Raw genomic sequence first — 23,833 nt, 5'->3', positions numbered from 1 at the left:
TTCCTAAAATGCTTCTAGAATATGGTTTTTCATTGTGTAACACAGAGGTCCCCAAACCTGGCAGCGTTAAGATTTGTGCACATCAACTCCCAGAATTCTGGGAGTTGAAGTCCACAAGTCTTAAAGCTGCCAAGTTTGAAGACCTCTGATGTAACAGAAGAATGCAGTTGAAGGAAAGGAGGCAACCACTTTTTTACTAACTTAAGGTGGGTTTTTTTCTGCACTACAATTATGAAATACTGTTTTTACAAAGGCTGCCTACAAATGTCTTCTATTTTCATATTCTGATGTGCCAATTACAAAGGAAGGATTTGAAGACTGAGACTATTTTTTCTTACTTGGAGATAGTCAAAGTAGGAAAAATAAGTCTTTCTACCTGCAGGGCCAAGTTAGAAAAAAAAAATGACATATACTTTTCTTGCTAAACTATTGGCAAGGGAAGAATTTTGGCCAACATTTTATTCATTTCCCTTTATTCTCTGAAGAAATCTAGCCATGAGAGGCTCCAGTTTTACTTCCTTATCTATAGACCCAAAGAGATTTTGAATTTTCCTACTAAATGCAAATACTAGTCCAATTTGCCATCTCCCCTAAGAAATTCTGGTGACTGGGAGAGAAAACAATGCTTCCAGTTAACATTGGTTGCTTGCAGGACCCAGTTTGTGCATTCATCCAGTCAATAGGGATGTCTCCATAGATTCTTTAGTATCCAGAAGTCCCACATCACATGCAACTCTCAACTGAAATTTCTTGCTAAGTGGAGAAAGACCTACACAACCTATAATACAAGAGTGAATCTTCATTAATTACACCACCCAAAATGTGGGAGGCTTCCATGAACCATTGCAGGGTGGAGTTAGTTGAGGTTACATGGTGATGGCTTTTATTGGACGTACTCTTGACACCAGACAGTGACAGGGCCACATCACGGAGCGATTAATCACACAGACTAGGAGTTACAGTGTCATTAGTGAGATGAGAATAAAGAATTAATGAATGGTGGTGATGGTCAGGTGAGGGTACAATGATGCTTCAGGAGCTGGAAGCACAACTCACAGACATGACAAGGGAGGCTCTTTAGTTTAGGAAAAGTGACAGCTTCCTCTCAAGTCCACAGATTCTTTCTCAGGTATGTATTTGAACCTGGGTCCAACTGCTTCCTCTGAAGGGATTCAGCTCAGCAGATATTCGTGACCAGGGTTTGATTGATAAGCTAAGCCCTGAGGGGGAAAATGTGTGTTGGAATCTACTTTATGTGAAATTTCTCTGGAGAAAAATATCAGCTGTCTAGAAGTAATCAGTCTTCTCACTATCTGATAAATAATTCCAAACCCAGAATATCCCATCACCAGTTGGGATTGTGCATCTTCTAGTGTACTTTTCTGAAGGAAGGTGGAAGAAGGATCCTGTCTCAGAGCTTGCCCTTAAATGGGAATTCTCTAGATCAAGTGAATCCTGTGTGGCCTGTGGGAACTAGACAGCTTTCTATTGCAATTGATCTCAGGTAACATTGGAAGGGAAAGTTCTAATTGAAGGAAAAGTTCTAGATAGCATCCCTGAGTAAGAAGGAAGGCTGAGGAAGAGCTACAGACCGGATGGTAGCACATGGGAGAATAGGCTGGCTGATACATTAGACCCAGAACCTGGAGAAGAAGGGAGGAAGTAGGATGAGAAGCCAAACAAACAGTAGCAACAAAGGACTGCACAGAGCGCGTGCTTTATCGGTTCTTACAGGTAATCCAGGTGGGCCAGTCATTCCCGGAAAACCTGGGGGGCCCTACAGGAAGAAACAGGGAGGTCATCACTCAGTCATCACATTGGCTGGACTAGGGAAAACAGGCAAACAAGGGAACTTTGGTTGAAGACAAGGCCAATCCTTTGCAACATATTATGCATTTCTTCTTAATTCAAGAGTAAACTTCCAAGTTCTACTGCTCCAAATAGCTGCCATGAGAACAAACAATGGCCCACCCCTCACTTTATGGGTGTGGGTGTGGGTGAGTAAACAGGACATTTGTGGGACCAGAATTAGCTGGGCTCTTGGTGAAGAGCAGCCACCCAACTGAACACTGTCCAGTTGTAGAAGCATCCACTGAGAGGAAGGCTGGCCTTAAGTGGCTTTATATTCCATGTTTCTTAGACAGGCATCAGATTATGCTAATACATGATGTAGTGGGTAAAGGCTTAAGGGAGAAGTTCTAAGCAGAAATTGGCTCAAAGGATATACTCACAGTTGGTCCAGGAGGGCCTGGAGAACCTCGTAAGCCTGGTGGACCCTAAGGAGAAGCCAAGACAAAATTCATTTCTGAATTCAAGGATCTGCAGTAGCACCCTGGCTGCTTGATCTCTCCAGGTGACTTTACCTGCTCACCCCTTTGTCCAGGATAGCCAGGGCTTCCAGGATGTCCTCCAGCACAGTCAGGATTATTGTTATCAGGCTGGAAGAGAAGACAAGATGTCTCAAGTGGTTAAGGAGCTTCAACAGCTTTTAAACCCAAGATGAACTCTGCTGGATGAAAGCTCCTTTTTTGCCATAATAATTCTAGTGGTCACCATTTCCTGACAGATTTCTCCCTCCTCCTGAGCTTCTGTTCATTCTAAAGCTTTCCAAAAGGCCAATCTTAAATATTATTTAAGATTAAATCTTGAGAATGAAGCACTTTTCCCCTTAAAGTAAATTGCCTCCATCCAAATCTGGATTTCCACCCGTGCCACTCCTATGAACATCCATTTGAGCTTGTTTCAAGCAAACATCAAGAAATCTCATGTAATTGACTGCTGGATAGCCATGGATTAAGTCTGGGGATTACCAGGGAGAAGATTCCATGACTTAAGAAGGAGCCAAATGAAATTTTTTTAGGGACCAATCTTTGGTGGAACCAAATGCCAGAACCTCTGACTGATTGCATGAGTGAACAGGATTTCTCCATGTCCCTTGGCCCACAGTAAATGCAGTGAGTGAATTTGTCAGGGCTGCTTTGTGTATTTACATGCCTTGTTGAGTACAGACATGACATTTCTGGGCTTAGAGCTATTCTGAAGGCCAGGCTAGATGCCACACCAGGAGATTGTTAGGTAGCCAACCATTTTTCCCCCTTAAATGCGCTTGCCAGGCTCCTAGATTGCAATAACACTCAAAACCCTTACCTAACTGAATCACACAGAGAAAGAAAAATTTCATCCCCCCCCCACCATCCCAATTCCATGATATTTCTCTAATCTCACCAGCCAACAGCAATGGTGGTAATAGTAAAAAAATAAATAAAGATGGTGGCTGCAATCACACCATTGAAGTCCTATAGGAAATTTTAAATAAGAGCAGGGCTCTATCTGTCTGTCTGTCATTTATCATTTATTATATTTAATATTTGCTATCTCTCTATTATATTTAATAATTGCTGTCTCTCTCACAGAGAAACACTGGGTGGCATATAATAAAATATTAGAAGCATAAAAACAGTAATTGCAAGAGGCGATGGCTTCAGGCCCCAAGGCCGCATGCTCCTCTGAGAGTTCAAGCAAGGTTGCAGACCCAGGTTTTTACACTTTTTCAAGAGGTCTGTGAGGGGGAGTTTTCCATGGAGGAGGGGTGTCAATGGCATAGAAGCAGTGGTGGGATTCAGCTGGTTCAGGCCAGTTCGGGAGAACCGGTAGTAAAATTGCTGGCTGGCCCTGCCCTTCCTGCCCCGCCCCTTCCAGGAGTCCCCACGCACCTGAGTTTGGCTCCCAGATAAGTGCAGGGAGGCCTCCTAGGCCCAAAATGGGGTGCGGGAGGTGCCCCCCCATGGCCCATTTTTGCTCCCAGAGGGGTGCAGGAGGCCAAGTGCTGCCTGTCACACACCCTGGCCATGCCCACCAAGCCATGCCCACAGAACCGGTAGTAAAAAAATTTAAATCCCACCACTGCTCTTTTTCTGGACCCCACCTGTCAGATTTTTTTTGGCTGACTACAGAATATCTTCTTCGCCTGACTGGGTGGGACAGAATGATATGATGGTTCCATAGGTAGCCTGGCCCCATGCCATGTAGGGCTTTAAATCACCCACACCTTGAACTGGATCTAGAAGCAGAGCAGTGCCCAGTGCAGCTTGTGCAGTAGGGATGTTATGTGTGCTGTTCTTTGGGTGCCCAAGATTGTCCGTGCCATCGCATTCTGTACCAGCTGAAGCTTCTGGATACTTTTCAAGGGTAGCCCCATGCAAAACACACTGCGATGAGTGACCTAGCAGAGAGCCTCCCTGCCTAGGAAAGGGTGTAACTGGCACACAACACAAAATTGAACAGAGGCCCTCTTATCATGACTGCCACCTGCTCGTTGTGACTCTAACAGGGCATCATGCAGTTAATCATACAGTTGTAGCCTTGATGTTTTTTGACTGCAGACACTTCTGCCACCAGCTCCAGCTGGATTGGAAATATTAAAAAACTCATAGGGAAGTCAACCATAGAATATCAACTCAGTAACAACTTTAGACAATTTGGCATTTTTTATTAATGACTGTTAACAGACTCTGGAGTGTCCTGAACTTAGAGACCCACCAAATCCCCTTTTGGAGATGCCTGGTCCACAAATATTCCTGAGCACTGAGACTAAACAAAACAAATCAGCCTTTTGAACAGCTGTTTTATCTTTTTAATTCTTTTATAGAAAAACTGACATTTCATATGATTTTAAGTATGCTTAGTTGGAATGGTTTGGTGCTTATTTACAGTTTATTTGTTTCTTTTACTGCACTCAATTATTTGCATGATCCTTGTGCAATACAGGTACGATAGCACCATTTGGATCTTTGTGACCGTTGGGTGAACCTTTTTTTTTTTCCCATTTTCCGTGCGCAGCTGGCATCAGAAAATATTTTCTGGATATAGTCATTATCTAGCTATCTTCTCTCATCTCTAGCAAACCTAGTTCTTGTCACCTAGCTTCGGTGCGCCAACAATGGCTGCATGCACACAATGTGCTCTGTTTGATTAACCCCTAGTTTTACAAAAGCTATTGAACCTTTAATTACTCAAATGATGTGTGTTCATGCATGCCAACTTAGCACGTTGACCAAGTTTGGAAATGGTGTGGTTAAGAGGGCTGAATGGACATAGCCACTGAGTAAATTTAGAGAAAGAGTGAAATGGTTTGGGTGAAGAATATTAAGGCTGTGTTTGGTGTTAAGCACAACTGTGCTTTTGGGAAGACCACTTTCAAGATTGGCAACTTACAATATCTACTATTTTATGTGTTACCAGTAAGTAATAGTTGTAGTGTTTATATACTGATAGCTAGAGAAAGTAAATAATAATAATTTATCAAGAATGAATACAATGCCTCACTACTATCCAACTTAAGGTCACAATTAAAATACAGAGCTTCAGAAATGTAAATAGCCAATATCCTTTAAAAAAATCATTAAATGTTTATTTAAACAGCAGTCCAGTTTTTCCAGAAGAACTAATGTTAAACCATCTCAAAGGCACATACAAAAGGCTTGTTTTTAGAAAGATCAAATTCCCAGTATAATTTTGGTGGGAATTGATTCCTTGAGTACAGACGCTCTCAGCTGTAATGAAGCTATTTCAATTTAAGGAGTTTCCAGCTGGTGCCAGTTGGGTCAAACCCAGCAGCACATGAGCTCCGAGTCAATTTGCCGAAGAAATAGGGATGCTTTTGTTTTTTGAATATTATTGGTAGAAAGGAAGTGATATTCATTTGTTACATCTTTATCTTTCCTTTGCCGCCTTCTGGATCCGGCCTAGAGATTTACTCACCTGGGGCTGTTCTGCATTGAAGTCTGGGCGGCACTGAAAGTAGAAGAGATGCATCGTGAGTTTAATTCCTGGTCCAGAATTTACGGCACACTAAAGTTCTGCAGATACTAAATTTGCTTGATCAGTGCAGGACTAGTTCAATTGAAGAATCCACTCAAGTTTTCTTTTGAGCAAATATATTTTCCAGGATGCCAATAAAGCAATTGGCAACTGAGGAGCATGTTATAGGACCTCTTGTGATCATGGTAAGGTATAAATTGTGGGCCAGGCATTAAACTTGTTCCCCATTGTGATATATGGCAGCATGTGAGACCTGAATGTATTTATGGAATCACACAAGGGAATTGCTCAGGTCGGTTAAGTTGATGGAGATACAGTATCCCCAATATTCCTCAATTAGTTGGGAAATCTCATCTTAAGTAAGTCAAGCCATCGTTAAGTGGAACTCAACTTCTCATGACTTCTGGATATATCTAATAGCTTATTTGGCAATGATAACAGAAGTGCTTTATTCCTCTTTTACTGGATTTTTAAAAATTCACAATCTATCATTCAGTCTAGGGTTTCATCATTCCCTCCAAGTCAAATATTAACCAAACCAAATTTTGAGGTCAATCAACTTCAAATGGGCAATGCCCCCTGAGATAAGAGATCTAAAAGACTATGATGGGTTGTAATGGACTGCATTTCTTTTTTTTTTTGTAATAAGTTTTTATTTCATTTTATAGCATATAAAAATTCCAATGTCAATTGAACACTGTATTGTCCGAGTACAAATCATTTTAGGAAGTAATAATAAAAATGTTTATAACAATATTCATTGCATTAATATCAATTATACTAATATTAATAACAGTAAACTATTTGTTTAACCAAGTTAACTCATCTTCCTAGTATCACTGATCCTTTCATATATTTCCCTGTTTCTAGCTCCTGTTTTTGTCAGCTAGCCATTGATAAAATAAGTCCCAAATCAAAAAATATTCAGTTTCTTTCTTTTCCTTAATTATAAGTGTTAGCTTGTCCATTTCTGCACATTCTAATATTTTTCTAATCACATCTTCCTCTGTTGGGATCTCTTCACTTTTCCATTGTTGTGCAAATGCTATTCTTGCTGCTGTTAATGCATGTAAAATCAGATATACATTCCCTTTACTATTCTTGTCTGGTAAAATGCCCAACAAAATTGTCTCTGGTTTTAAGTCTATATGTTGTTTTAGCATTTTTTCCACCCATGTATGTATTTTTTCCAATATTTTTTTCATTTTTTGACATGTCCACCACATATGATAGTTTGAATTAGGTGTCTGGTGACATTTCCAACATTTTGCAGAATTATCCTTAAACATCTTTGCTAACCTTGCGGGTGGAAAATGCCATCAATAAAACATTTTATAAAGATTTTCTTTGTATGCAGTAGACATCGTTAGTTTATAATTTCTAACCCATAATTTCTGCCATAGATCTAACTCAATCGAATGGCCAAAATTTTTAACCCATACTATCATTGTCTCTTTCACTTGTTCATCTTCCATCTTAATACTTAACAAATAGCTATATATTTTCTTTATTAATTTTTCATCTGTCCCTGTTAATATCTGATCTAATTCTGTTAATTCTTTATTTAAACCATACATTTAAATATCCTTCTCATATCTAGATTGTATCTGCACATATGACCACCATCTTATCTAAATCCCTTGATCACTCAATTCCTGTTTAGTTTTAAGTTCCCCTTTTTCATTTAAAATATCTTTGTATCTGGTAACATTCTCTATATCAATAACATTTGGATAAATCAGTGCCTCGATTGTTGAAAGCCAGACCGGTATTTTCAGATAATATTCTTTAATTTTCTCCTAGACTAATAATAGTGCATTGCTAACATAGTGTCTTTGGAAATAGCTGTGTATTTTGTTTTTTCCATACCATAAAAAGTCATGCCAACCTAGTTCAAAATCATGTCCCTCCAATGTCAATAGTTTTTTGTTTCTCAAGCCAATCCATTCTTTCACCCAAGTAAGTATCGAAGCCTGATAATACAATTATCAGGACTGCATTTCTTTAAGTAATCCATATGTGAATATTATGGCCAAAATATGGATTTGGGGAAAGTTCAAAAGATTGTTATAATCTTGCCCAAGAAATACCAAACTTTCTTTTGTATGAAAAATAGGCATCAACATACACCTCTAGGTATAGTGATATGAGGGACGTCTTGGCACTGAATGCGATTGGGCAGAAAGTGCCAGAAACCTGAAAAGATGCTCCCCAACTTATAAGCATTCATTTAGTTGCCTCCAAAGTTACAGTGGCACTTAGAAAAGTGACTTATGACTGTTTTTTACACAACCATTCCAGCATCTCCATGGTCACACGATCAAAATTTGGACACTTGGCAATTGGAATGTATTTATGACGGCTGCAGTGTCCCGGGGTCATGTGATCACTTTTTGAAGCCTTCTGACTTTGCTTGTTAGAAGGTTGCAAAAAGGTGATTAAATGGGGAAGCCAGATTCACTTAACAACCATGCTACTAACTTAAAAGCTGCAGTGATTCACTTAAAAAACTCACTTTAAAACTGTCTAGCTTAGCAGCAGAAAATTTGGGCTGAACTGTGGTTGTAAGTCATAGACTACCTGCATTAGGATCCCAGAAATAAAGAAAATTCATTACAGGTAGTCATGGACTTCAGGGGTTTTGGGGAAGTGCCACTTTCTGCAATGCAAAGATTCTAAGCTCGGCCTCCACTTAATGCCTCCCTTGAGTCTAGCTGGAGATTCCATCACACATACGCAGTGACTGAAAGTGTGGGCATTACAGATGGAAACTGCTGCAACCCAACTGATCTCCCATTCTGAGATCTGAAGATCATTTGTGGCTGAAGAGACTCACAGGTAACTCACCTGTGCACAATTATCTAATCCTGGAGCTCCAGGTTGCCCCTGATCTCCCTTTTCTCCTTTTATCCCGTTAGAGCTTTGGGAGCTGCAGTCTCCACAGTACTTTTCCTATAAGAGAAGAGAACGAATGTAAGTCTGATAACGTTGATCACTTGCAATATGAATATTTTTTAACTAAAGATATAAACCGGATCAGGCAGAGTATAATTCTAGAAGTACCACTGAGTCCAACCTTCTGCTTCATGCAGAAATCTAAATTAAAGTCTCCCTGAAGGAAGCCCATTCAACCTCTGCTTGAACCTGCTGAATGAAGGACAGTCCTACAACTTCCTTTGATAATTGACTTTACTACTGAACGGCTCTTGTGCCTGGAAATATTTCTTCACATAAAGCTGAATTTTGTTTGATTATTTATTAAATTTATATACCACCCATCTCCCTGATAAGGCAACATTTATCTTAGCATCAGTCTAAAAATCAGTCTAAAAATTCATGAATCTTCTGAAATCATAGAGAATGGGTCACACCTTCACACGATCAATTTCTATCATTCAGCCATTCATATCTCTCTAATGTAAATCAGCTTTATAATACTCTTTATAATAATTTATAATACTCTATAATACTTGGGTGAAGCTTTACAGTTTTGGTGAACATTCCTTATGATTTGCTTCAGAGGATTTCAAGAGTGCCACCTTAGCAACTTTAACATATATGGACTTCAACTCCCAGAATTCCTCAGCCAGCCATGTTGACTGGGGAATTTTGGGAATTGACGTCCACTTGTTTTAAAGTTGCCAACATTTAGAAACCCAGAGCATTATCATTTCTCCTGCTTATTCATTTTTTTCTCAAAGAAAACTCCCAATATCTCTTTTAGATCTAGTTTCCAGTCCTCTGATTGTCATCTTTTTCTATGGTATTCCATTTTCTCTGAACCCTTGACAAATCAACAATTTCCCATGTTCTTCTATGCGCCTAGTTACTTGGGTCAGTTTTTAGAATAGTTGAAAATGTAATATAGATTTAATGATCAGTATCCCGAACCCTCTCAGAAAATCCAATGTTTTCCTTGCAGAATAACTATTTCCAAATGAGCAAATTCAAGATTTATATTTTGTATTGCATTGCAATATTGTATTGTATTAAATTGTGCTCAATTTATGACCAATTGCCTAGCAAACTTTCAAAGTTATAATGCAGGCCCCAAGAGTTACGGTATTTATGACCTGATTTTGAAGTTCCGATGGCCACTCACACCTCTCCATGGTCACACAATCACATTTTTGGGTGCTTGGGAACTGGCTCATCTTTATGGCCATTTGCAATGTCCCATGGTGACATGACCAAGATTTTTGGCACTTTTTGCTGATCTTTACTTCTAGTTTCCAGCAAAATACGCCGATTGAGTATAATGGATTTGCTTAGCAACCACACTGTTCACTTAATGACCATGATAGAAAAGTCATAAAATTGGTTCTCATCACATGCTGACCCACTGAATGACCTCAGTGACTAACAACCGTAGCAGTCATAGGTCAAGGACCACCTGTACTACATAAAAGAAGCATTATGATGATGGTGATGATTGTCCTACCCATTGTATAGGAGAGCCCTCTGCTGGTTGTGAATTCTGCAATGGAGAGATGAAGCAAGAGAAATAAAAGGTGCATGGAAAAAAATAGTTCTAGTTTTGTTTTCTTTTACAGGAAAAAAAGCACAATGGAGTTATGAGCTTCTAGGGTTGCTTGCCAAAAGCAGTGTGAGTTCCTAACCAGTTCTTCATTGATGTTGCTCTGCTTTTTTTTTTCCTTTGCTTTGCTTTGGATGCTCTTCTGCAATTGGAAGATGGCGGCAGCTGCACAAAGGGGACAGCAGTAAGCACAGGCCTGAGCAAGCGCAGGGAATAGCGGGCGCTGCAGTCCTGTACCTACCCCTTCATCTGATGGCCCAGGTAGTCCCGGCGAGCCATTAATTCCTGGGATGCCCTAAAGGCAAGGAGAAACTTTGAATATGTGAGTCCTCCCTGACTCCTGTCTTCCAAAGGAATTCTGTTGCCACCCAATGGGGTATCAAGGTCCTGTGCCCACTTCACCCAACACTTGCCCAAACATTCTCCTCCATGCTTTTACAGATCCTTCATCTATTTTCCCAGCCATTTTCCTGAAAAGACAGGGCTCTGGTGGTGTAGAAGAAGAGGGATCTTTGGAGATGTAGCAGTAGTTGTGAACTCCCATGTCTCTTCTGCCTCTGGATGAGAACCCAAACTGGACAGACAAAAGTCCCACTTCAGCCAATTTTGAAATTTCTTCCTTCACCCCTGTCAAATCCTGGGGAATCTGATTCTCTTTATCTCCTTTTTCCACTCCCCTCTTTTCTTTTCCTCGTATTATCCCTCATGATTATGGCCAGTTTTCTCAGATACAGAATAAATATTTGGAAATGTATGAAAAATGTCTTGGCCTTAAAACTGAAATCAAATCTGCCTGTTCAAATAAAGAATCCTTTTTAGGGTTTGATAGGGCCTTCTCTTTGGAGGAGAAACAGGGAGACACTTAAAAAGGGGAAGAAATATTATTCATTACACTCTATTAATCAGATTTAGGAACTGTTCTAATTGAGTTGGAAGTCTGATCAATGTCTACTGACACCATCCATCAGGTTTAAAAGTGCATCAGTGATTCAGTGGTGCCAAATGGCAAAGACTATTTTAAGTTTTGATTGTCTGCTCCTCTTTCTTAAACTGACTTTCTTGTCCAGCTTATAATAAGACCCAGAAAAGATATTATTTCGTCTTTTAATATATAATCTCTAAATATGTTTGTTTAGAGTTCCCTGAACCATCTTAAAGCAAAAAGCGTTTTGATTGCTCTTAGCCTAGGACAGGAATTGGGAAGCATTCATAAGGGAAAATCATAATCCCTATTAGAAAATGAATTGATATGACTTTCTTATATCTTGGAAACTTTCTTATATCTTGAGCCAATGTGCATTTAGAGGGAAGAATGGGGTCTCATGGCTGGTCTGCAAAATTTTAGAAGACCACAAGGTGTCAGCAAAGGGTGGCATTTGCCTTATTTCTTAGCCTTCCTCTAGCAGTTGTCTAGAGTTTTGCAGAAGGCAACATCAAGTCTTCCAATCTTCTAAATCCCTTCAATCTTCCATCCTATTGTACATACATATTATCCACTTGGCTTCTATGACTCTAACCATCAATCTTTAAAAAATATCTGTTTTCTTTCCCACACACTTACTTGGCTGCTGATAGAACCTAAAGTGGCACCAAGGAGGGGGAGACCCCCTCCTGATTTCCTCCCTGAGTCCAATAAAGCCACATGTGATTTCCCAGGGGAACATAATCTTGACACTATCCCTCTAAAGTTTTGATTTGTAGATATCATGCAGATGAGGAGAACCCCAAAGGACTATAGATGAACACATATCTGTAGCTTGTTCACTTATTGCTTCCCCCCCCCACACCATTAGTCAATTGTTCTGCTGTTTCTTGGTGAAAACAAGTGCTGATCTCTCCAGTTATCTTCAGATCAGTATTCCTGAACTGAACAGGCAAAATAGAAAGGAACAGCACTCTCAGTGATAATGTCCCATTAAAGGGATTGCTGGAGATCATCATTTGTCCATTATGTCCTGTAGGGAAAAAAAATCACAGCAGCAGAACTGTAATAAGTTTTTCAGAGCCTGGGAAATAGGTTGGCCATTTGCAAAATATTATTAGCACAGATGCCTGCACAATCTTCTTTTATCAGCAAAACAGGTAGCCACCTCAATGTGTCAATGGACATTTAGCAAAGGAAATTGGATGTTAAAAGTAAATGTATCCAACTGCTAACATTTCTGAAACTAAATCCCTTTTCTTTTCAATCTGGTTAAAGTTGATCCTGAGAATCTTGCTGCTAGGGGCTTGATGAGAAATCTTTTATGTCACCTACCTCTTCAAAGCGCTGCTGGCTGAAAATGGTGGCCCTTCAAGATGTGGTTGTGCTCTAGCTCCCATCGGTTGCAGTTAAAATGGTGATGGCCAGGAATAAAGGAAGTTGTGGACATCTGGAGGGCTAAAATTTAGCTACTACTGCTCAAAATGCTACCGATTGGAATTTTGTGCAGCCAAGTACATCAGGGACGGATTTCTGAGTGTATCACTTTAAGGAGGATCTCTGTAGTAATGCTATATTCACAAGGCCCCCTCAGTTCCAAACGTGATAATAATAATAATTTGTACCCTTGTTCCTGTTTGTCAGAAAGTAAAACAGGCCCTCCAATCACTTACCTGACTTCCAGGGGCTCCCGGTGGGCCTGGAGGTCCTGGAGCACCTGGAGGTCCCTATAAGCCGCAAATTAAAAGAAAAAGTGATAGAAAAGGCTCTTCGGAGAACATGGAACTCTCCCCAGGATTGAGGAGCCAAAGTTGCTACGCACAGAGGAGCAAGCATGCACATACACCCACACACACACCTGAGGGCCCGGCTGAGGCTGCCAGGGGTTCCCGATCCACAGTCCCGGAGCGCCCTGCGGGTCCAAAAGGGGAGAGCATTTAGCAAAGGCCAAGCAGGACATGGGTTCCAGCTTCCGGAGCAGCAAAGGCGTTGAGCAGTTGAGCGAAGAATGGGGTACGGGTGGCTTGAACTCTCATCCAGCCTGGCAGCAAATCCCCAGGGCTGTGGGGAAGCAGGAGTGTGGGGCGACGCTTACCGGAAGACCAACATGGCTTGGGTCCGTCCGAGGGCCAGGCTGGCAGGTGCATTCACCAGAATCTCCCTGGGAAGATAAAAAACAGGTATGCGGACTTCAAGTACCTAGAAGTGGGGTACAGAAGTGGGGAAGGGGGCATCCTTTGCTGCTGAAGGTTTGGCTTGATACATAAACCAAAGGGAGGGGTTTGTGTAAAACATTGATGGCATTGAATGCCTTCAAAATTGAGGTTAAAAATAAGCAAATGTCCCAAATGGGAATGTGATAGGATGAGAAGACTAACCCACCTTCTCGCCTTTGGCACCTTTTTCACCCTAGACAAAAATGGAAAAGGAAAGAAAGCAAAATCAAACATGGGTGGATTGCGGTATTAAAAGGCTCACCTAGATCATTATCAGACGAGTCTCAGAACCAACCCTGAAATCTTGCAAAGTTCCCTTGACTCAGTCTCTTGACTACCACATCTCAGACATATCCTTACTGAAACCCCTGTCTAGTCCTTTTTAAGGTACATCAGTTCTGCCAAAAATGTACTAGTTTACCATTCACTGGGACAAATTTCAAGTCCAGCCAGATCCAAATCAAGAGTTTGATTCTCAAACTCTTTGGAGTTACTAGGAATTAGGCTGAGGAACCTCTGCATCAGGAATAAGGAAATGGGGGCCCTAGAAGATTCCCTGAAACTTGAAAATGTCTCTGCAAGTATGTGACTACAAGTCTCTGAAAAGAAGATGCCTCTTTTTCAGACATCTGTCTTAGGGGATTGAAGGAAAGGGAAAGAGGGAAAAGAAAGGAAGATAGCAGAAAGACTGAGAGACTACCTTCATTCAAACCATTTAAGTTCTGACCCAACTTCAGCCTTGTCCGTCCCAAAGAGATTTTGCTCCAAATCATGCCACCATTACAACAAACAAACAAACAACCATAAATATAGCCCAGATCATAATTCTACTATGAAATCTCTGTGGAGATTGTCAGTCATCCAGGTCATGATTGTCCCAAAGGTGCTTTTTCGAAAGGCAGCTGGACTTTGGTTTTCCTTGAAGATGTTTTGTTTTCCATTCAAGAAGCTTCTTCAGTTCTTGGATGAGAAATGAAACACCTTCAAGGAAAAACAAAACCCCTTTGGGTCTACTATGAAATCTGTTTTGGTAACAATGTTGGTAGCCCTCCCAATTTTACCATACCCTAAGTCCTTGTCTCTTAGCAACTTTAAAATGTGTGGACTTCAACTCCCAGAATTTCCCAGCCAACTATGCTGATCAGGGAATTTTGGGAGTTGAAGTTTACATGTCTTAAAGTTGCTACAGTTAAAAAATATTTTCTTCAATATCAATATCAATAGCAATAGCAATAACAATCAGACTTATATACTGCTTCACAGTGCTTTTACAGCCTCTCTAAGCAGTTTATAGAGTCAGCCTTTTTATTTATTTATTTACATTTATATCCCGCCCTTCTCCGAAGACTCAGGGCGGCTTACAGTGTGTAAGGCAATAGTCTCATTCTATTTGTATATTTACAAAGTCAACTCATTGCCCCCCCAACAATCTGGGTCCTCATTTTACTGACCTTGGAAAGATGGAAAGCTGAGTCAACCTTGAGCCTGGTGAGATTTGAACTGCCAAATTGCAAGCAGCCGGCAGTCAGCAGAAGTAGCCTGCAGTACTGCACTCTAACCACTGTGCCACCGTGGCTCTTTTATCCAGGGGTTTCAAGCCAAGCCAAGAAAAGGACACCAAATCCAAATCTGATTCAGATGGACTCAGAAAGAGAGTCAATGGATTTGCAAACTTTAATGCATTCCTTCCCAATTTGTTCACCAAAACAAAATTCCTTAGTGGGGAAGAAGAAGAGGTACACTGAGGTGCCATTTTTTGGAGCAAAAGTGTGTCCCACTCTAATCATTTTTAACAGGTGTCCTTTTTTTGGGGGGAGGGGTTCTGAACAAAATCCAAAAAAATCTTATTCTGTTTTTCATTCAGCTTAGCTCCTATACTATACCATACTATAGTATAGTATGTCTCAAAAGGATTTTTGCAAGGAGAAACATCAACAATTATTGCTTACTTTCATACAAATGTTACACTCCCCAACCCTCACAACCTAACAATATCTGCTAGTATAGCAGATCTCTTTCCTTTTAAAAATAAGTTGACTGCATCATGCATCCTTTACAAATTTTTCAGGCTTTTAAAACTTTAAACCAAAAAGCTGTTTTCACACTTTTCTTTTTTGAATCAATGCCTATGAAATTTAGTTGGCTTGATTTCCTCAGACAAGTCAGTGTTTCCTGAATATCCCCAGGGATTCTGCACAGGATTTTTTTTATTTGTATGTATTTATTAATCAAGTTTATGTTGCCACCCATTTCAAAAAAGCTGCTTTAATAATAATACTAAGTAGCAGTAGTGCTATTTTTTTTAAAGAACATCTAGATTAAAAGCACAAGTAGTCCTTGATTTACAACTATAATTGGGCCTGGAATTACAGCCATATATTGTGACTGTTAAGCAGTCCATCATGTGACCAACCCAATTTTACATTTTTTTTCAGTCATAAAGGAGACACTGTGACTGTTAAGTGAACTCATTGTCTGCCATATGTATTTTTTCCTTGACACTGCAAGTAAACACAGATTACTACAAGTAAATTTTGATCACTTGACTATGGGATGCTACAAATGGCGACAAATGTAGTCTAGTTGTCAAATACCAAAATGTGATCATGTGACTGAAAAGACAGCTATCAGAATTTTGAACCTATTTTTGGGCCTGTCATAACTGTCATGATTTATAACTGACTAGTCATTAAGTCAAGGTCTATCTATATCCAGTTCCAAGCCTACCTGATTGTTTAAAACTTGTTTTGCTTCACCCATTCATATGGCACTATTATTTTTAAACAACATCATCCGTTTACATTAGAAAATATTTATAGCCATTGGTTGATTTCCTTACTTGCATTCCCAAATGTAAACATGTATTTGGTTCCTGGGTCAAATCAAGGAGCTAACAAATCCATCAGAAGAAAATTGTTTTCTAAAATCACCAAAGATAACTCCCATCCAGATCCTCTGGGCTCCCTTTCTCAACCAGTGTTTCTCAACCTTGGCAACTTAAACTCCCAAAATTCCTCAGCCAGCCTTTTAAGTCCACATATCTTACAGGTCTATGGAAATTCTCAGTCATTCTGGTCATGGTTGTCCCAAAGGTGCTTTTTCGAGAGACAACTGGACTTTCTAGTTTTTCCTTCGAAGACGTTTTGAAGCTGAAGAAGCTTCTTGGATAAGAAGTGAAACGTCTTCGAAGGAAAAAACCAGAAAATCCGGTTGTCTCTCGAAAAAGCACCTTTGGGACACATATCTTACAGTTGCCAAGGTTGAAAAACACTGGACTAGAGATATTATGTTTACACAGTTTAATGTATTTATCTTTCCCCTGTCCTTTTTCCTTCTCTATCCACAGATGAGATCATGCTGGTAGGCTGTTGCACAACCTACCTTGAGCTGGATTATCACCATCTCAGGGGGTTAGAAGGGCCTCTGGAGGTGTGGCCAAATTAGTATAGCAAGCCATGACACTACAATCCCATTCTGCCTTTTTTTTTTTTAAGTGTGATGCACCATGCAGATGCCCTTCCCATGTTACAATTTTCATTTGCAGTTCACAGAAACAAAGAAAATCCCATCTCCAGCTTGGCTTCAGCAGAGACGTGCCTCTGGATCTACATTCCACCCAGTCCCTGAACAGCATCACTGCATTAAAAAAACAGGCGAGATACATGCAAAAATCAATTGGAATTACTTAATAACCAAAGAACAGGTCTCTGAAGACTCCACATAATGGTTTTTGGATTGGAAGAGTCAAAAGTCTCCCCTTGTGAGAGAGAATGTATAATTAATAACTCTTTATCTCAGTGGCTGATCACATTCTGAAGTTATTAAATAATAAAAAAAGGCCCAAATCCAATTTGCTTTTCAATGTTGTATGCTGGCCTTTGAAACACAGCTTGCTATTAGAACAGCAGTGAACATTTGAGCTGCACTTTTCCAATAACCATGAACAATTGCCTATGCTTTGCAAATGAGGAGGCATGTTGCGTTCCACTTGATTTTTTTCTCTGACACCCGGCTAATCTAACCATGGTTACGTCAGCCTTATTTTGCAGTGTAAATCCAAGGTTTTCACCAGGGATGTGCAATCCAAGTGCCCTCTGTCCAGATCCCCAAAGCTTGGGGTGGGGGTCTCTACAGCCCTCCAAAGGTTGCTAGAAAGCTGCAATTCTTGTATGAGGCAGAAAAATGTTTAAGTGTTGTGGTCCACCAGAGCTGGCAGCAGAGTCAGATACTGAGGAAGCTGGGGAGGACAATGGGCCAGTCCTGGAGTCAGGGGAAGGCCCAGACAAGGGTTCTGAGTCGCAGGTGGAGATGAGGCCAAGGCCATCTGGGAGCGATGTGAGGGCAGCAGAGAGGCACGGCATGCAAAGAGCTGCCAAAAGGCAAGAGCAGCTAAAGCAAAAAGAACAACTCGGGAGTAAGGCCAGGAGATGATTGGCTCCTCCCATAAGGCTTAAAAGAGCAGCAAAAGCTCTTGGGCTCTTAGGAAAGCAATGTTGTTACATTTGTTTCTAGTTGGCATCTCTTCTTTTTGAACTTCATGGGGCTTTGCCAAGAAAAGCCTTTGGCAGGGTGCCAAAGTAGACAAAGGTTTATGATGAGGCTGACTGACTTTTTCTGAAGGATTTCTTTTGGACTTAATTTGGACTAAGCTGAGAATGAAGTAATTCTCAGCTGTTCTAATAAAATAAGTTTGTTTAGGACTGATTGTGTCTGGTAATAGCTACTTGGGCCTAGGTCACAACACTAGGAAGATTCTCAATCTTCCAGGTCATGATTGACCCAATGGTGCTTTTTCAAAAGGCAACTGGACTTTTTTTGAGAGTCCAGTTGCCTTTGGAAAAAACATCTTTGGGACATTTGAGGCAGAAGGAGAAAATTATTCAATAAGCAGAGGAAAACTCTCTATACTAAATTAATCCAACAGGATTTGATTTACATGTAAAATTAAACCCACTTGGCTCCTCTTTCTCTTCGACCTTACTAATTTTGGAACTGTAGTCCTGGGCTCACTGTTCATGTGCCTCATTGCCTGGAAAAAGCTGTTCACTCTGGTTTGCACCAATGTTCACACCTGGGTTGTGTCAAGGCTGAATTTGGTGACATTTTAGGAAACTCATTCTTTCTTTCTTCCCCCCCCCCAAGAAATACTGTAATTCTTTTTCAAGCTTGCTCCAAAGAGCTGCAGAGTTTGGCAAGGGGTAGAGAGATGGTGCCTCAGTAGCTACAAGCTTTCCAAGTAAGTCAACCTCTTCCAAAGAAAAAGTGTTTTCTGATGCCATTCTGAAACCCAACAGGGTTTTGGAGGAGGATTATCTCTTGCTAGTGCTTTGAGATTTGAGATGTTTGTAGGTAATTCAAAACAGTGGGCAGGAGGATGACTGGAAGAGATCTTGGAAGTTTTGCACAAATCTTTCCTCAAAGGAACTCAAGTTGCAGCTTACTTACCATTAAACCATTGGAACCAGGAACTCCGGGGAGGCCCTGTTGGCCTTCTGGACCCTGCCAAGAAATATAGTAAGGGGATAAGTCATTGTTGGAGAGGCAGCTCCAGAAGCATCATTTTGGCCACTCTCAGCCAATTATGGGATACTAAGAGGATAGGGAGCCAATAGTCCAATACTCCCTATTGGTTTTTTCATTTGTCTCCCCTGCTTGGACAACTGGTCCTTTTAAACTCTACCATAATCAGCCCTCCTGATTACAGAAAACACAACCGGTTAAGTTAATTTTATTTTATTATAAGGATGCATTAACAGAATCATGCAAGTTTGAAAGTACATTTCTCCTTCCATCACTTTGAACTGGTCAGTCTATGAGGGTGATACCTTCCTAAGTTTCTTTCCTTGAATGTGGGCTCCTGTCTCTCTTATCTGATCATTACCTAGGCAGCATCTCTTCCATTCATCTACCAGGGCCATTCTCACATACCATTATAACCATTCACTGAGCTTCTAATGGAAAAACAGCCCTTTCTTCCCTCCTCTCTGCTCACAGATGCCAATTTCTAGCATGGAAACCTTGGTGGTCTTATTGGACCTCATTACTCCTCTTTAGATACTCATATGCTTGCTAGCTTGTTCCTACTTACATGCTTAGGTTCTGATAAATACAGAGCAGGGGTGAAATGCTACCAGTTTGGGGTGGTTTGCCCGAACCAGTAGTAAAGAAATGCTTTAAAAAGTAAAAAAAAAGTTCCAAGGATTGCAGGGCACAGCTGATCCTCGGAACTTTTTTAAAACTTTTTTTTAGCATTTTACTACTGGTTCAGGCAATAGGTAGTAAAAAAAAGCTTTTAAAAGTTTTTTTAAAAAAGTTTCCGACAATCAGCTGTGCAGCGAAATCCTCGGAACTTTTTTTTATTTTTTAAAGCATTTTTTTTTACTACCTGTTGCCCAAACTGGTATTTTTGTGTAAAGTGTGATAGTTTGTTTTTGAGCTCTCTGTGACTCTGTGAGGCTCCTGCTTGTTGCAGGGGCTATTTTATGTGAAGTCCAGCTGCTTTTGCTTTGTGTGTGAGTCAGTTGTGTAGCTTTTGGGTTATTTTTGTGTAAAGTGTGTACACTTTACACACTTTGTGTACATATTTTGTGTACACTTTGTGTACACTTTACACACTTTGTGTAAAGTGTGCCATACCCATCCAGTCACAACAACCAAGCCTCACCCACCCAGTCACATGCCCACCAAGCCACGCCCACCAAGCCACGCCCAAAGAATCAGTAGGAATTTTTTTTGAATTTCACCACTGATACAGATCCCAGGAAAAGAACTGGAAGATTCCAAATGGAGTTACTACAACTAGAGAAAGTGGACAAGACTGGGCGGTGGCCAGCTTAAAATTTCCAGGGTCTAAGATGAAAATGAGGGAGGGGGAAAATTCTTGATACTTACCTGTGGGCCAGGAATGGATGGACCTGGGAGCCCAGGGGGACCAATGGCACCTTTAACACCTAATGAGCCCTATATTGAAAAAAAATACAGGTCCTCCTTGACTTACAATAATTTGTTTAGCAACAATTTGAATTTATAATGGTACTAAAAGTGACTTATAACCAGTCCTCACACAGACAGCTGTTGCCTCACCCCCTACATTCTCTCCAATTCACACAGACAGCTGTTGCCTCACCTCCTATATTCAAGTAATCAAAATTTGGGGAGTTTGCAAATTTGGTATGTATTTATTACGGGCACAGTGCCCTGCAGTCATGTGATCTCTATATGGGATCTTCCCAGAGAGTTTCTGAAAATGGGAGAAGCTATATTCACTTAATGACAGTATGAGTCATTTAACAACTGCGGTGATTTGCTTAACAACTATGGCATAAATTTGTAAAATCAGGTGTGATTCATTTAACAGCTGCCTTGCTTAGCAACAGAAATTCTGACACCAATTGCGGTGGTAAATTGAAGTCTACCTGTATTGTGCACAGATTCCAGACATTCTCAATCCAGTCCAAACACTAAAGCCTCCAACTTGGCTTTGTAATTGGTTTCCTGCTAAAAATATATCGGTTCATATGACACTCATTCTTTTTCTTTCACAATTATTTATCTCTGCTGCAAAAACTTGGGCATCTCTGGTATCATCTGAACTGATGCAATGTTCCCCTCCCTCCAATTTTTTTTTTTAAATGCAATTTGAATCAGCATGCATCCTAATTGTAGTTGATATTCTGTGCAGTATTGCTGTGTATATACTGTGCAGCGGTATTCTGTGCAGTTAGGGCTCTCTTTTCTACCCAAAGTATCCCAGAATATTCACAAACCTGCAGCTGATTTGAGACACTTATTTATGGTAACATATATGGGGAATGGAGAAGAAATAATTAATCAGGGAAGCTCATAGCTTCCATATTGATTCTTATTTAGATTTTATTAGCAGCATGGCAGCCAATCTCTCAGAAGGGATCTCAACATGAAGCAAAACAATTTTAAATTCAGTGACCAGAAAACAAAAGATGTAATCATGTACTGCAGTATTATTACATTCTGTCATCAGAGATAAAAAATACCACAGGCATGAAAAAGCAAGGGAAAAAAAGAGTTTTGCACTGAAATGATACCAAGCCAATTGTCACAAGTCTCAGTGAAAGAAACAAGGACAAATTGTAGCCATCTGTTGGAGCTGGATTACAACTCATATTAACCCAGAGCTGGCTACTGGCCACGCGGTGGACTCCAACAACACCTGAATGGCAAACTTTCAATTGTATGGTTATGCCAATCACCAGGAAGCACCATGCTACTGATATTATCCTTTTTGGACATCATCAGGCATGGGGGCTTGACTGTGCATGGGACAAAAAACTACACAATTAATTGCCCATGGGTAGCTTCTTTATTGCTGTTTGCCCATAGACAATCTTGCCAGACTGAAGCACACTCTGCATAACTATCAATTGTGTGAAGGTTATAGAGAGGGTCCTTTCTGGGCCTCCTGCATTCAGTGCCAGATCCAACGCCAATATAACATGGGTTTCTCTCTCTGAGAGCTGAAGTGACGATTCATCTCATTCCGACATATACTATACCTTTCTTCCTGCAACATCACGGAGCATCGGGACCCGTGTAACTCCTAAAGCTAGTGTGTTTTATTGTACTAATCTAAAGTTCGATGGTGCATGAGAGTTCAATGCCCAGAAGAGGGTTTGAACCCTGTAAAATAACATCTGATTACACATGCCCAGTGATTGCCAATAAGGATGAAGCCAGTAATGCAGTGGCTCATGTGGTCAATATAATTAAAAAATGCCACAAAGAAAATATGCTGGATAAAAATAGACCCCCCCACATAGAGAGTTGATGGGAGTTGTGTTAACCTCATACATGGGAGCATGCCAGAATATAACATTTCTCTCTCTCTGCTCTGAGAGCTAAAGGAAAGATGGTGTGGTGGAAACTTCTCTATCAGCTTCTGGTGTTATTCTGATTCCTTGGGCATGACACCAGCTGCTTGTCAGATACATTTCACAATGATATATAGAAAGGAATGAGAACATAAAGATGGATTAAGCACTCACACGGAAGTTCCTAGATAGCAATAGCACTTAGACTTATATAATGCTTCACAGGGCTTTACAGCCCTCTCTAAGTGGTTTACAGAGGCAGCCTATTCCCCCCAGCACTCTGGGTCCTCATTTTACTGACCTCGGAAGGATGGAAGGGTGAGTCAACCTTGAGCTGATGAGAATCAAACTGCTGGCAGTTGGCAGAGTTAGCCTGCAATTCTGCATTCTAATCACTGTGCCACCATGGCTTTTTCCAACTATTTCCCCAACCATAGGAAATGACACCTTTCCACATGCAGATGCTCACCTTTGCACCTTTTATTCCAGCATTTCCTACTGGACCACGAGGTCCTGGAGGCCCCTGAAGATTAGGAAAAAAAAGGGGGAGGGAAACAATTACTATATAGCAAAAGCAAAGATGCTGCAATTTCCAGCCTAGTGCCAGATTTTATTTTATTATTTGCATGCCTCCAACTCCATATGGATTCACAAGAGTACGCAAAACCACCATGCAATAAAACCATGAACACCTGGATGAAACTATCCTATTGAGACTCTCTGATCACCACCTTACCCCCAACCTATTCCACAAGCTCTATTTTTTTGCCCTAAAATTGTCCAAATGTTTCGGATCAGTTATCCTATGTCTGGTATGCAGTGAGGGATTTCCTTCCTTCCTTCCTTCCTTCCTTCCTTCCTTCCTTCCTTCCTTCCTTCCTTCCTTCCTTCCTTCCTTCCTTTCTTCCTTTCTTCCTTCCTTCCTTCCTTCCTTCCTTCCTTCCTTCCTTCCTTCCTTCCTCCCCTCCTCCCTCCTCCCTCCTCCCTTCCTTCCTTCCTTCGATTCCTACAGCCGCCCATCTCAGTCAATGACTCCAGGTGGCTCACAATTAAAAAAATGTATAACAATCAAAATATTAAAAATATTTTAAAACAATAAAAATAGACACATCCAAAATAATAGACACATCCAGAATAAATATACACAGCAACTGAGATACTTGACCAGTTAGCAATATAGCCAGGAAAGGATGAGCTTAACGTATTCAGCATCGTAGTTTGGGGAGCATGGGCATGTTTTTATGGTTTTAGGAGATGCTAACAGGATTGAGGCCATTCTAATCTCTGAAGAGAGATTGTTCCATAGAACAGGGGCCACTCCAGGAAAAGTTTCTATTCTATTCTAGTCCCTGTCAGCCGACAATCTTTGGCTGATGAGATCTGCAGCATGCCCATTCTGCTAGATCTGGTTGGATGGGTTGAGACTTTTGGTAAAGGGTGATCCATGTGTGGTCAAACAGGGCAGCAAGGTGCCCAGTGGGTTAATACTTAC

General features: G+C 40.7%; 1 protein-coding gene across 5 annotated transcripts in view; it reads right to left on the bottom strand.

The window, feature by feature from the left end:
- COL16A1 (collagen type XVI alpha 1 chain) overlaps positions 1-23,833 on the bottom strand; it is a 272,606-nt gene that overhangs the window by 40,508 nt on the left and 208,265 nt on the right. Inside the window, exons 36-49 of one of the 5 annotated variants that reach the window (XM_058196500.1) lie at positions 22,811-22,864; positions 20,387-20,455; positions 18,941-18,994; positions 13,662-13,688; positions 13,375-13,440; positions 13,138-13,191; positions 12,953-13,006; positions 10,599-10,652; positions 10,262-10,297; positions 8,668-8,772; positions 5,761-5,793; positions 2,364-2,438; positions 2,232-2,276; positions 1,733-1,777 (exon numbers count right to left, since the gene is read on the bottom strand). In XM_058196500.1, coding sequence (XP_058052483.1) covers positions 1,733-1,777; positions 2,232-2,276; positions 2,364-2,438; positions 5,761-5,793; positions 8,668-8,772; positions 10,262-10,297; positions 10,599-10,652; positions 12,953-13,006; positions 13,138-13,191; positions 13,375-13,440; positions 13,662-13,688; positions 18,941-18,994; positions 20,387-20,455; positions 22,811-22,864 — 771 coding nt within the window. The remainder of the gene's footprint in view (positions 1-1,732; positions 1,778-2,231; positions 2,277-2,363; positions 2,439-5,760; positions 5,794-8,667; positions 8,773-10,261; positions 10,298-10,598; positions 10,653-12,952; positions 13,007-13,137; positions 13,192-13,374; positions 13,441-13,661; positions 13,689-18,940; positions 18,995-20,386; positions 20,456-22,810; positions 22,865-23,833) is intronic. The other 4 variants (XM_058196501.1, XM_058196503.1, XM_058196502.1 and 1 more) reach the window with 4 other exon arrangements.

The sequence above is a fragment of the Ahaetulla prasina genome, chromosome 10, assembly GCF_028640845.1.
Source record: "Ahaetulla prasina isolate Xishuangbanna chromosome 10, ASM2864084v1, whole genome shotgun sequence".
Lineage (NCBI taxonomy): Eukaryota > Metazoa > Chordata > Lepidosauria > Squamata > Colubridae > Ahaetulla > Ahaetulla prasina.
Note: the sequence above shows the minus strand (reverse complement) of the source record. Positions and strands in the feature narration are given on the sequence as shown.